The sequence below is a fragment of the Eretmochelys imbricata genome, chromosome 7 (genome assembly GCF_965152235.1).
Source record: "Eretmochelys imbricata isolate rEreImb1 chromosome 7, rEreImb1.hap1, whole genome shotgun sequence".
NCBI lineage: Eukaryota > Metazoa > Chordata > Testudines > Cheloniidae > Eretmochelys > Eretmochelys imbricata.
This window is the reverse complement of record NC_135578.1, coordinates 103,381,099-103,395,855: the sequence shown is the minus strand read 5'-3', so window position 1 is coordinate 103,395,855 and position 14,757 is coordinate 103,381,099. Positions and strand designations below refer to the sequence as shown.

Below are 14,757 nucleotides of genomic sequence, written 5' to 3'. Positions count from 1 at the left end.
CTGTGTGTCCTTTTTGTAACTTAAGGTTTTGCCTAGAGGGATTCTCTATGTTTTGAATCTAATTACCCTGTAAGGTATCTACCATCCTGATTTTACAGAGGTGATGTCTTTACTTCTATTAAAAGTCTTCTTGTAAGAAAACTGAATGCTTTTTCATTGTTCTCCGATCCAAGGGTTTGGGTCTGTGGTCACCTATGCAAATTGGTGAGGATTTTTACCAAACCTTCCTCAGGAAGTGGGGTGCAAGGGTTTGGAGGATTTTGGGGGGAAAGACTTGTCCAAACTACGTTTCCCAGTAAACCCAGTTAGAATTTGGTGGTGGCAGTGGAGATCCAGGGACAAAGGATAAAATTAATTTGTATCTTGGGGAAGTTTAACCTAAGCTGGTGAAAGTAAGCTTAGGAGGTTTTCATGCAGGTCCCCACATCTATACCCTAGAGTTCAGAGTGGGGGAGGAACCTTGACAGGGGGTGTTAGTAATTAGCTGTTTAAAGTGCTGTTGTACCACTTTTGGCAGGTGTGCAGGGTAGAAAGTATAGGATGTATCAGCAGGAGCAAAGTTTTTTTGGGAAAACTGAGAGATAAGGCCAGAATTTGGTGGCCTGAACCTACTGTATCTCACAGAGGAAGGGAAAGGCTCGTCTTTAAGGTGCCACAAGTACTTCTTTTCTTTTTGTGGATACAGACTAACATGGCTGCTACTCTGATTCCAGGATTTAGCTCCACAGCTCTTTGCATGTACAGAGATACCATCCCAGTTTAGCAGACCAGTAAGGGTAAAGGAATCCATTATACTTCACCTTTTGTATCAACCTCATCCATCCTCCCCATATGATAGGCACATCTCTCTTGTCTGTTCGTCACAAATTGACCACAGATGTCATAGAGTAACATAATCATAGAGATGCACACAGACTCATTAAGTTATTTATATAAAACTGTATATATCTTAATCACTAGCAAGTTACCATCCCATTCAGTTGCAGTTAGTAACATGCAATTTCTAGTTGCTTTCATTTGTATAATAGATTAGTATCCTAGTTAAGTCAACAGGGTTAGAATAAGCTTGTTGTGAAACTGTCCAATTTTCCTGATTTTTTTTCAAATGTTTATTAGAATATTCTAGTTATTATTTTGACTGCCATTATATTTCCAACCTCAACTCTGAGATGGTGAAGTTCTTTTTTCCCTAAAAATATCATTTTACCTAGGCAGCTATAATTTTTTAAGTAGCTTATTTTTCTTGGAAAAATGAAACTTGAAAAGTATTTGTAAATGAATTTCTATGGAAAAAAACAATAAAAAACAAACTAATAGAAATCAGCAAGAATAGTAGTCAGAATTTTTGATAAAACGATCAATGTTTTTTACTTTCACGCTGTTGGCAAAATTAATCAGTGATTACAATGCTTTGAATTTATAAGACACTCTTTAGAAATATGTTATGGAAAGATTTATAGTTGTCTCTGAAAATATTTGAGATACACTAGTTTGTAACATTTTCTTTTCTCCTTCTGTAAGACATGTGAAGGTGGATGTTCCTGATAAACTAGGCTTTACTGCTCTGATGGTTGCTTCTCAGAAAGGATATGATAGGTATTACTGCTTTTATTTTACCTCTTTGTTGTGTAGGATTGATTTTTACACTTGTTTAATATATTTGGAGCACAATAATAGACGGTCAGTTTAGGAAAAGTAGAATATTATTGATGTTTTGTTTTTTTGTAATATAAAGGCAACTTTGACAATTTATAAAATTCATCCAGAGTGTTTATTTTATTCTTCTGTGTACTTATTGTTGAAAATCAAAGAAGTCCCTTTTTAGGATTATTTATTTATTTATTTATTTATTTTTTCACTATCAGTAATAGACTGTGTGTGCAAAACAAAGTTTTTATTTACTCTTTCAGAGTTTCTATTTTAATGAGAAATGTTAGTTTACTGGGCATTGTTCTTGATGAAAATATTTATTGCTATGTAGGCTTGCGAAAATATTGGTACAGAATGGAACAGATGTAAATCAGAAGAATGGAAGTGGAAAGGACAGGTACTGCACAGATATATTGCTTCACCAGAGGTTTTGGGGAACTGGTATTATGCATTATTGCATCATTATTTTTTCAGTTCTGGAAACTGATATTCAAATTCTAGTTTTGGTCACAACTGAAAATGAGTTTTATTGATTTAATCTTAGTTTCCATTTGATCACATCATAAAATTGCTACAAAATTCAGTAAACTGGCAATCTTTGTTCAGGAAGAACACAGGACTTCATTAGAAAAGAGAATTGTAGATCAGGAGTCAGCTGTATTAGCAGAGGTCTGAAGAGGAAGCTTACACAGTATTTACTCTCACTGCTTGGCTCTAATCTCTAAATTCACTCATTTTTATTTGTCTCTTTTCTTTACAAATATATCTTCAAGGAACAACCCTCTCTTCAAATAAACACTAGAACAGACTGTAGTAAGATAAGAGAAGTGGCTGATAGCTATGATATATATGTAGTTAGGCACCGTATGCTGTTCTATATTAGAGCCGCTATACAAAATTCATATTCAGCTGAAAGTTGATCCCATCTAGTGACTCTTTGGTGGCCCCTATATGAGATAAATTTGGTGTGTGTCTGCTCCCACATCACAAAGTCACCACAACGCTGTATAATAATGGGCAGTCTCAACAGAGATACTGATAAGTGCATGGGCTATGGAGGCTGCTGCTGCCCTCGAGGTACACAGAAGGTATCATTTACCAGGACTATCATGACAGTGCCTTTAGTCATCACTAATTTCACACACAATTTTTAAAAACAAGTTTATGGTAATAAGCAAATTTTAAATATGCAAATTAGTCAATTAATTGATTTGCATAAGGCAGTGCTTCCTAAAATCTAGGTAAGCCTGCTAGGTCTTTCTGTTTCTGCTGGACCTTGTCTTTATCTGGGCTACTATCTTGATGCTGTCTGGGCTCCTTCTAGTCTGGCCTCATGGCATTTTACATAAACGTCTTCCTTTGAACTTAGCTTCCCCAGTGATTTCCTTCTGGTATATTCTTTACTGTGCCTGTCCCTTTGCTTGCAGCTGTCACCCTACTTCCTTCTCTGATGAGACTGCTACCAATCTGCTGGAATCCCTTACAGCTGTCATCCCTGAAGTATTCAGGAAGCCCAGTCCATTTGTAGCTACTTGAGTTTCTAGTGTAGTCACTCTGATTTCCCCATTGCATTCTTAGCTCCAGGCAGCCCTTTCTGGCAGTTCCGTTATCCTGCTTGTCCTCTCCACTCATAACTAGGTTACTCTGTTTGGTACTTAGTAAATCAGACAATGAGAGGTAGAGTTACCTGGTTCCATACGTTATCCAAAAGACAGATGCTCCCAGTGATGAACCTTTTCAAGTGTCCCAGGATATTTGTCCATCTACTTCTCTATTTGTTAGATCACGAATCTGTTTCCCTGCCCCCTTGGATGATCAGTGGCCCAGTTATGGCTTTCTGGGGTTGTAGCGTGCACACATACATGTGTTTTGCCTGGTAATGAACTGGCAGGCTCAATACTTTTCTTATACACAGAGCATCAGTATTCAATGAACTTTATTCCACATGCTCCAAATAAATGTATTTGTCTTGTTTTCCTGTGCATTGGTAAAGTGTGTTTCCATCTCTGTCCATGCACACATTTGATGCCAGGGGTCATGGTTTTGGGAAAATCTGAAGACTGTCGGATATCATCTGAGATTAACAAGTGTATATACACAACATTGTGATATAAATTAGATTCTTTCCAATTTAAAAGTACTGTAAAGGGAAAACTTTGATAATTGGTCACTGCTTCATGTTTCTTGTGAGATTAACATAGAACAATTTTATTTTGGTTGACAATGAATTTAAGGGCTCAAAAATTAAATGTGTGATTTCATTTTGTGTACTTGAGTAGCTCCCTTGTGACAGGTGCTATTCAAAAATAAAATAAGTCCTTGTCTTGATAGTTTACAGTCTAAATAGGGACAAGACAGGACAGGTGGGTATAGAACCAAATTTTGTGGGAGGGAAAAGACCAGGATAATAGAAATACAAAGTGTGAGTATATTAGCTGAATGTACAGTTTGATAGCTACATATTTATGTTATTTAAAAGAGATTAGTGAGAAAGAGATATTAATCACTAATGAGACAATTGTACAGACATTATCTAGGCAGGTGGCCAGTTAAAATATCATCATAGTATTATTATTATTTATTACAGGCTAATCTTGTTTTAATTTTAATACTCTGATTAAAAACATATTTATATTTTCATTTCACCTTAAGGATTCAGTTAAGGCTTTAAGAGCCGGAACTGTGTTAGTGTAGGAAATGCATCACCTCAGTGACAGCATTATTGTATGCGGTGTAGTTGTAGCTGTGTCAGTCTCAGGGTATTAGCGAGACAAAGTGGATGAGGTAATATCTTATTAGTAAAAGATATTACCTCACCCACCTTATCACTTTGACAGTGTTATTGTTGTTAATATTACAGTAGCGCCTGCATGCCCCAGCCAACATCAGGGGCCCCATTGCACAGGTGCCGATTTTCCAAAGTGCTGGGGGGGGGTTTGACCCCTGTCTCCATCCCAGGGCCCACCCCCCCTCCACCCCTGCCCACCCCTGCTCCACCCCTGCCCCGCCTCTTCCCACCCGGTTTCACCTCCCTCCCCCGAGCACGCTGCGTTCTTGCTTCTCCCCACCTCCCTCCCAGATTCCTGCATGCTGCAAAACAGCTGTTTGCGATGGGTGGGAGACGCAGGGGGGTGGGGAGGCACTGATCCATGGGTCTGCCGGTGGGTGGGAGGCACTGTGGGGAGGGCCAGTTCTGATAGGGGGGTTGCCAGTGCGTGCTCAGCACCCACCATCTTTTCCCTGTGGGTGCTCCAACCCTGGAGCATCTACGGAGTTGGCGCCTATGCCCCATTGTACTAGGTGGTGGTAAAATATAGGAAGAGACCGTTCCTGCCCTGAACAGCTTACAGTCTAAATAGACAAGACAGAAAGGTGAAGTGATTTGCTCAGTGTCACTCAGTAGGGCAGTGGTAGAGCAGGGACTAGAAGCCATATTCCATGACTCCTAGTCCAGTGCTCCCATCCACTAGATCAGAATTTCACAGTGGGGATCATGAATGGCAGTCAGGGTGATCACAAGGCATTGAAAATTATATTACTATCTAAAGCAAAGAAAAAATCTTCTCCCTCACTTTCTGTACACCCTTACGGTCTTAAGGTCTAGTATTCTCGGTTAGCGTCTCAAAGATACACAGATTAATAGGATTATTAATGATACTTTTTTTACTGTAACATTTATGGTAAATGTAAAGGAGTTTCAAACATTTTTGACTTTGAATAAGGGGTTGCCAACCTGAGAGAGGTTGAGAAACATACTGCCTCTTATGCCTGTGTAGGGCTGGAGAAGGCATAATGCTTCCAGTGTCGCTGTCTGAAGATGAACTCATTGATGGCCATTTCTACACCCTGACCTCCACTTGCTTGTGAGCATGCAGGAAGATGCCACTATGGTGTTCAGTACTAGTAGCTCTCTCCTCTGTAGTTTGGGTTATGCTGGCTCTAGCATTATGGTTCTCTTCTGTTTTGGAGCACTGGAGGCAAAGTGGGGTGCAGCAAGGTACGTGAAGGGTCTTGTGCCTTTCTTTCACCCTCTCCCAGGGACAGCTACAGCTTAGCTGTACATTAAATATCAGTAAAGTTGGTGGTTGTTAGCTCGAAATTAATAGTTGATGAGAAAAGGCTGCCCAAATTAAAGTACATTATCAATGTAAGTAAAATAATGATGTCCCGTTCTTCCAGCAAAATAATTCTCTTTATGTTACAGCCTAATGTTAGCGTGTTTTGCTGGTCACCTGGATATTGTTAAATACCTCAGAGAACAAGGAGCTTCTTGGGAAGTCAGAGATCTGGGAGGTTGTTCAGCTTTGCACTGGGCTGTGGATGGAGGACATTGTGATGTTATTGAATGGATGATTAATGATGGCTGTCAGGTATGCATTTTATCTGTGTGCTTTTAAGAGAAAACAGCATTTTTATGGGACATAAAGAGGTTGTCTGATAACCTGGTGATACTTTGGGAATGTCAGTGCTCTCTAAGTATATCTCTGAGCCCCTTAGGATAAAGGAGTGCATCTTATTGTTGGGTGGAAAGCCCTTGGCTGGAAGGATAGTGACCATGACATAGGTCCTGAACATCTAGGAATTGTGAAACTGAATTAAAAATGGGGAAAGTGCAGGTCATCAGAGTTCTGATAGGAACATTGAGAATCTGCCATAGGAGGCTGGGGAAAGTGCTACCTTTTAGCTCTGTTGTTTTTTTATAATTAAATTACTAAACTTTGGTAATTGTTTTGTAGATAGTTAATAGGGAAATAGATAGACCCTGAAATTGAAGGTTTTATAGTTTTAATAAAAATCTGGCATTCTGTTTTGCTCCCAAGCCACCATGAAATTGAAGACAGGCAGTCTTGCCTACTATTGATTTCGCACCATCTGGAGACACAAACTTGCATTAGCAAACAAAATGGGATATGCTTAGTAACAGCTCAGCAAATATTAGCAAATTGATGGATATAATTTAATCAAGTGGTTGCAGTTGATAAGATGCTCGAAAGCTCTGGTTCAAGACTGCAGGAAGGCTAAATGAAAAGTTAAAGATATGGAGATAAAGATTGATGGGTATAATGTTATTCTAATTGAGAATACAAGAACTGTAAAGAATTGAGGAATGACCTGTAAAACAAATTCAGATTAAGAAAAGTCATGTTGATAGAGGCTCCTGCAAGAGTGCAAAGTGAGAGAGAAGGAGATTATGTGCTAGATAGGTCAAAATTAAACCTCACATTATAACTTTATTGTCGCATAGCATTCTTAGCCCAGTGAGTAGGGTAGTAGAGGTTACTGATAACTGAAAAATCTGCAAATCTTGGAGTGAAGTTTGGTCCTGTTGCATTCCACAATGACTTCAACCTAAAGGAAAATGAGTTGTATATTTTCAGGACCTAAACTTGCATATTGCAGTCTGAAAAATATGAATATTGACATAGAAATGACATGTTTCTATTTTTCAGATTTAAAATAATTTTATCTAGGTTATTACCATGTTCTTCTTTGGCATAAAATATCTTTTTTTATTTCACCATAAAAGAGTATGGACTTGGAATACTTAAATTATTAGATATCCAGCCATATTCAGGTTTACTGCTGGAGCAGTAGTACAAAGGTTCTGAAATCAAGGGGTAGAAAGGAGATTTTTTTTGTAGGGGACTTGGTAGAAGAGGTCTTATTTAAGTGATTGGCATACTGCTGAGGTTTTGTTGTAATATTAATTATATGTTTAGGGTGCCTAATGCTTTGCATTTTTGTTATTTTAAATTGCAATAAATAATAAATACATAATGATGTTATGATTCTTTTGGATGAGGAAGAAATTTATTCTCAATGCACAAGCTTCAAAGGCCTGAAAACATACAGGAGTCACTTCCAATGTCTTCTTTCTTAAAGCAGTTACCATGTAACTTGGGTGCAGAGCAAGGAATACATTGCCTCCTCTTAAAGGAGCATGCACTCACTGGAGCTTGCAGGAGAAACTTTCTGGGGTTCCAGTTAAAATATGTACCCAAAGTACTACTACTAATATCCTCTGGGAGGCTGGCCACAATATTAACTCCTATGGGCTTCATCCAGCAAGGAAGGTACTGAGTACTGTAGCCCTGATCCAGCAAAGCTCTTCAGCATATAATTTATTTTAAATATGTGAGTTAGTTCCCCTTAGGTTTATGGCACAATTTGATTTCACATTATAAAAATATGGCATCCTCAGAGAGGTTGTGAGTTGTTCAACTCGGCAATTGCTCAGCAATGTGAAAAATCTTTGTTTAGTTAAATAGGGATTTTTTTTTTCAAGTATAAGAAATGTCTTCCTTTCTACAATAGGTAGATACTAAAGATACAGTCTTAGAATGGACACCATTGATGAGAGTTTCTGCAGTAACAGGGAATAAGGATGTGGCATCTCTTTTAATTGAAGCAGGAGCAGATGTGAATATGAAAGATAAAGATGGCAAAACACCTTTAATGGTATGCCTTTTTCTATAACCAGTTTAGTTGTGTACTTGCAATTAAGGTCAGGAATTTGACTGCAATTAGAAAATCCTTGTTAACTCAGATGTGCAGTAGGATAGCAATGGTTATGCATTCACTCCCAGAGGGCTTTTATTCAAGGGAAAAAACTACCACTATTCCTCTACTAATACATTAAAAAAACTCTTGGTTTGGTTTGTAAAATAACAGTACTTAGTTGGAGAAGACTTCAGAGGCTCAAATGTATTTTTATTAGGATGAGTCCTCTGATTATCTCATCCTTTCAGAATTTATCTTTCTGAAGTACTGTATTCATATGTTCTATAAAGATGATAAAATGCTATCTATATCATGTTATCATTTCAGTCATCACAGAGGAACGTAGCCTGTACATTTTAAATTCATAACATTTAGAAATACGTGTATGTGTATTTTGATCTTTGTAAGTCTACATATTATTGCAGAGCCCTCTCTGCTGTCTAAAACCCAGATCCTGCCTCAGATTCAGCTAGTGATGATCTCTGCTCTCATTTGGAATCTCAGTGAAGCCAGTGGAACTCTGCATGGGCACTGGAGTCCACATTAGCAGATCCCGGTATAAGACTTAGGCCTGTGTAATGTAACATACATACACTAACTTGTGGCAGATAACAACACTGTAATATGAGGCATGTATTCTAGTATTGTATTATATTGCAGGTGGCAGTATTAAATAATCATGAAGAGTTGATTCAGTTGCTGCTGGATAAAGGAGCAGACTCTACTGTTAAAAATGAGGTAGCTAAAAACAATTATATTATTTAAAAAAAAAAGATTTAAAAAATATTTAAAAGATTTTGAATATGCCATTGTTTTGTCTTTCAGTATGGCAAAGGTCTCCTAGAAATGGCTAGAGGTTTTCACAGACATGTATGAATAATTATTTTACATATTGATTTCCTGGTTTCTACTGGTTTTGCTTTTTAAAACCCTTCCCTTTCCCTTAATCTTTCTGCTTTTTTTTGGTTTAGAGCGTGGTCATTTTGTTAGAAGAAAATAAGAGAAAATTAACTGAGAAAAACAGTTTTCCTCCACCAGTTCTTGGCTCGCAGTCACGTGAGGTAACTAAATAAAAGAAAAGGAGTGCTTTTTCTACCAGTAAGGTGAAAACATGAAGACTGGCCCTCAGTTAAGCACTAGAATTTGCTTGTTTTACTTTATACTGTTCAGTTGTTACAGATTCTTGGATGCTCATTAAAATGTGTAGCTCAGCTTCTTCTTGAGGATGTTGTCTTGTATTTAAATGTATATGCATGTTGTACTGTCGTTGTTCCCTAACGCTACTTTATATTCACTTGCATTTAGAGTTAGATGTAAAACAAAATAATGTTGTCATAAATGCAGTTTTTATATCATTCCCCTCCCTGTTCTAAGCCCTTCTTAGAGCTCATGACAAAGATTGTTTTTCACATATTTTTTATTACTTCCCTCTTTTTCTTTTCCTTTTTGTCCTAGTCCTGTCCCTCTGGCTAGAGAATGTTCAGTAACTCCCACTGATGCCTATTGTCACTCTTAAAATAGCCAGGAAGTCCCTTCTTTCTCCCGAGGAAATGAGCATCTTGCTTGCGCAGCATGCCCAGATTCAGCCATAGGAGTGAAGGACTAAGTTTAAGTCTTAAGAACTGTAATATCCTTCCAGGATAATGTGTTAGGTTAGGAAGGTGTATGTAATAAATTAAGTTGAAATGTGGATTTCAGGGTGGAAGCTGAATTGTGACATTAACTGTAACTATTATCTGATGTAAATAATCAGGGACCTCCTCATACACTGTCTTGCAGCATCAAGGGGCAACTAACATGCATGCACAACCTATCCTGCAGTAGAAACGCAATGAAGTCCAAGCACTTAAGTTTTATCACAAGATAAACTGCCTTATACTCACTTCAAGGGGTTGACCTCACCAAGTTCACTTTGTGGTAAAAATAAAGTGCCTGGTCTTCTCTGTGTTTTTACCTTGGGATAGCTCATGTGTGTTAGTTACCTTTTTCAGTAGAGAAGACAAGGCCTATACTGGGGAGGTAAGAGGAAATCGTCACTAAAGGTACAGTCTAACAGCTTTTTGGAGTTCAAAGCTAAAGAATTCCAAAGCATTAATGTAACATTTAACCTGGCCTGGTCACCAAATAATGTTTTATTATTTTAAAAATTGCTTGTAACTCTTGCATTCACAATATAGTGTACAAGGTATTAGAAAACCCAGAAATGGGTAATTGGAGCTAAATAGTGATAAGCTTTAAACATTAATAATAAAAATTAAAAATCAACACAATTTTAGTAGCAGCCAATGTAAACTGTACAAATAATGAGATAAATGTTGATTTACTATCAACAGTGAGCAAACAAGTAGCAGAGTTATATACAATTTGAATGCTTTAAATTTGCACAATGGGAAGACCATTGAAATGTAATTAAAGTACTCTTAAATTTGTAAAGGGGAGAGTGCACATCAATGCTATTTACTGACAATTACCATATTTCATATGGTAATTATAGTTGACATTTTTTATATAAAACACATCCACTTTTAAAATATACACTGATTGACATTAAAATGTAGATGTTTTCCTTTATCATGATACGTTGCAATACTTTCCTTTCTACAATGAAATATTGCAATGGGGCACATCAGTTCTCTTAGGTGTAAATGTTTACTTTTAAGTGTCAATCATTGTACTTTCTGTCCTGTTGATAATGCTATCATATGTTTTAAAGCATAAGCTGGACTTGCTTTCAATTTACCTTTATATAGAAACACAAAGTATGCTTCCACAAGAAGTGACTTTCATTTTGTGGGGTGGGCTAGACTGTTTTTTTGTTTTGTTTTTTTACCTTTTAAGGTACCAAGACTGCCATTGTCGATTTTCCCCCACCCCAAATGCCGCCAACATTCCTATCCTTGATGCTATGTTGTTTTAAGCAGTCCAGTTGCCCACCAGCACGGCCAATATGGATGCAATTTACTAAAATTCAAAAAATAAATGTACGCTAAAATTCTATTAATTGGAAAAAAAAATAAACCTCAGTATCTTGAAATTCCTGTAAGAAGAAGATTGATAACAAAGAGACTGCACAGGCATGGCAATTAACTAACAAATAATTGATTGTTTTTATGCTTATCCTCTGCATCTACATTTTTTCCAAGGATGGGCTCTTTACACACCTGCCATCTAACACAGGATGTTTTTATCTCTCACTTTGTGCTGGAGGGAAACTAGGCTATTTCTTACTCTTCTGTCATTTTATATTTTATTTGACAATCTTCCTTCACTTTATAATGAATTTACTCAAATAGCAGGGATCTATGAGGTGAATCTAAAGGTTCCAACCCTGCTGAAGAACAACATGGAATTTCAGGGGGAGAAGGTGTTAAATTTTTTTGCTTGTTTTTAGTTCGCTTTTTTAAAAATTTAGGAAATTACACACAAAAGTGTTAGAAGAATGTTTCTCAAGTTGCAAACAGAAGCACTGAAAAAGAAATACCAGAATTAAAGTTGCTTGTGCAACCTTAATTCAGCCCTCTTATCCATATGAATTAGGAAACGTCTTTAATTACATTTACATACTGTTTTCTCCACAGTACCCCCTATATAATGTTCAAAACAAGTATAGCAGTAATGTATATATTAGATGTACAGGTCTACTTACAGAGCAAGGTGTGCAACTGGGTTGCTTTGCAGCTGGGAGGGAGTTGGAAGCTTCTTAAACTAATGACAAACTCACATAATGCTGAAACACAAGTTTTTTAAGGAAATTTCAGGATACCCAAAGGTATGACACCAAAAGTAGCTATCTAGCCTGCCTAAAGCTGCTCATAACCTTTGATAATAGAAAAACAGATAAACTGCTCCTTCAATATTAACGTAATTTCTGTTCTGCAAACGCTTTAGCAAGGAATGTTGTATGAGAAATTAAGCTTATGTTAGACATCTATGTTTCCTTCATATGCTCAGTAAGCTATGTCAAATGCAGCTCTAAAAATGGGAGCTTGTAGCTCTGCGACTCCCAATGGCTAAAGAAAACACTATTTGTAAACAAGTTTTTTCCATTAGTTTATCATATATAAAGATGGTAGTTCAAACTCCTATACATTTTTTTCAAATTTTTAAGTACATATTTAGAAAATATCTGCATACATGTATAACAAAAAAGTGCCTGTGATATGCTGATTTATAAGAAAAATAATACTGTTGCATGGTGAAATTTTACAGTTATTTAGAGTATCAAAATAAAATATTGACATACCTCGCAAAGAAAGATGCTATCTATCGTACTGATTTCTTAGGTAGTATCTTATATTTTTTTCTTGATGTGGTGCTTGCATTTTTTTTAAATCAATTTTGGTAATTACAAAAGACAAAACAAAACAAATGTGTTTATTGTTTATTGAATATAGTATTCTTAACAATGAATAGAGTGTCCTGCTATTGCAACATTACATTGTGTCCACTTGTAATACCTTAAAATAACAAATTCTATAAGAAATGTGTACAAAAGTAACACAAACTGTTATATAGCTAAGTGTGTGAAAAAGTTAAGCACACTTAAGTTTAACTGAAGCATGATAAATGAATGGTTCATAAAAAGTAATGTGCTGGTTTATGTAGGTTTAATCTCAGATCATACTGTGCTAAATGGTCTGCAGTTTAAACAGTTAAAATTACTGATCAGTTGCTACATTTTTTTTTTTAAAGAACAATAGCACCTTTTTTTCCAGAGTCTAACCAAATGAAAACATGCCTTGTATTTTTATATATCCTGCCTTAAAGGGCTTTTAAAAATATTTTTCTGTGACTGCTCTGTTAATGACTGTTTACAGTCACTGGTCACACTTTTTAATGCTTTGTTTAAAAGCCTAAATTAATACATACAAAAGTCTTGTGGTGTTTTGAAATAGATGTGAATGTATGTTGGAAAGGCATATTCAGGCATGTTGGAGAAGCAAACACCATGCAGAAGAGAGTATGTGAAAGCAGGAATTTGACAGCGAGATGAAAGTTTATGAGGTGACTTAGATAACATGTAGCACTTCAATGGTTTTTACAGTGCTTTATCAATACTAATTAAGCTTCAAAACCACCCTATGAATTGGGTAATTAAGTGTTACTGTATCCATTTCACGGATTGGGAAAACTGATGCTGAGAAGTTAAGTAACTTGTGCAAGATGAAAAGAGAAATCTGTATCAAGAGAAGGATGCAAATTCAGGATCTCCCAATTCCTACTCCCATATTTAAACCATTAGACCCCACACTCTCTTAAATCTGTAGTAGATTAGTATTTTATTTTGTTTACTATTAGCTAAATTTATATTTAGCTATATTTTGCGAAATGTGATGATGATCCATAGGGGCATAATCTCTTGTGGATAGATTTATTTAGTTGCTGTTCAGAAGGGATAATCTGTATGTAGAATGAGTTCTGGCACTAAAGAGTTTACAAAAGTAAATTTCCTAGTGTACTAAAAGATAATTAACGAATGAATCTTCCTTCAACCTTATTGTAAATGTCTAAATGCATTAAAAACAAACTATAACTAGTAACATTTATTGGGCATTAGCAAATAGCGCAATAACATTACATTTTCAAATAATCAGAACCAAACAGAACTGATGCTAAAAAAAGTAACTGCCAGGGAAATAAAGCCATGTACAGCAGCTTTGAACTAACTAGGCGTTTAAAAGAAGACGCTCAGGTGGAAAAATCACACTTTTATCTATATAAAAGCAATACCTATGATTACTAAAACTGAAAGACATTAGATGGGAAAATCCCATATCTGTCTCTGTTTTATACAGTTTTTGTACTTCGCATATTTAGTAATTTTCACTAGTTTGTTGATGGTCATTTATACTTCCAGTCCCATGCACTAACATAATGCAACTTCATGCATTGCTCTGTGGAGAGCCCATGTACGACATGCTCTTCCCTAGGAGAGTGTTGTTTACCAGTAACAGCAGCAACAACACTTTAAGTTTTTACCTCTCTAGAATGAGGGAATGCTTTCAAAGGGTCCAGATCTCTCTGGCATTCCCCAACCAGGACATGAGTCAGCAAGTTTCAAGTAGGTCATACATATTTCTATCATAGCCTTTAACTGTAAAATTAATCTCAAAATTATTATGTGTTCTTGAGCTGTTTTGCTTTAAGAAGTTTAAATGTTTCATAACTGTTGATATATGGCCCCCTGTTTAGTCAGCTGTTTTAAGTAGTTGTAAATTTTTAATTTACAAGTTGGTTAAAGGTGTTTTTCAGAGATTTCTTCTGCAGACTTAAGATGAACCCTAGGATAGCAAGCGTTGTCTTATTAGTAATGATGCATCATCTCACTATAGGTCATATAAGCAAAACGCATGATCATATGGAGGTCAATCTTAAAGTATCGAGACTTAACTGTTATGGTTCAGATTAGTTTTAACCCATCTATGATCTTTGTAAATCTGTTTTGTCAGCATGGGTGTTAACTGAGGCTCTGATCCTGTAATAAGAGCCATACACACAACCTCACTGGATTCATGAAGCATTTGTAGATTTGGCATTGCAATATTTATGCTAGGAATTCCAGCTTATTAAAGGGGTATTGCTTAGAAATGCTGGTTACACTTTAAG

At 36.4% G+C, this 14,757-nt stretch overlaps 1 protein-coding gene across 1 annotated transcript in view; it reads left to right on the top strand.

The window, feature by feature from the left end:
• FANK1 (fibronectin type III and ankyrin repeat domains 1) overlaps window positions 1-11,641 on the top strand; it is a 31,297-nt gene extending 19,656 nt beyond the window's left edge. The window contains exons 5-12 of the mRNA XM_077822857.1: window positions 1,522-1,596; window positions 1,982-2,047; window positions 5,855-6,020; window positions 7,966-8,109; window positions 8,812-8,889; window positions 8,977-9,021; window positions 9,123-9,212; window positions 11,564-11,641. Coding sequence (XP_077678983.1) covers window positions 1,522-1,596; window positions 1,982-2,047; window positions 5,855-6,020; window positions 7,966-8,109; window positions 8,812-8,889; window positions 8,977-9,021; window positions 9,123-9,212; window positions 11,564-11,641 — 742 coding nt within the window. The remainder of the gene's footprint in view (window positions 1-1,521; window positions 1,597-1,981; window positions 2,048-5,854; window positions 6,021-7,965; window positions 8,110-8,811; window positions 8,890-8,976; window positions 9,022-9,122; window positions 9,213-11,563) is intronic.
• Window positions 11,642-14,757: the final 3,116 nt, after the last annotated feature.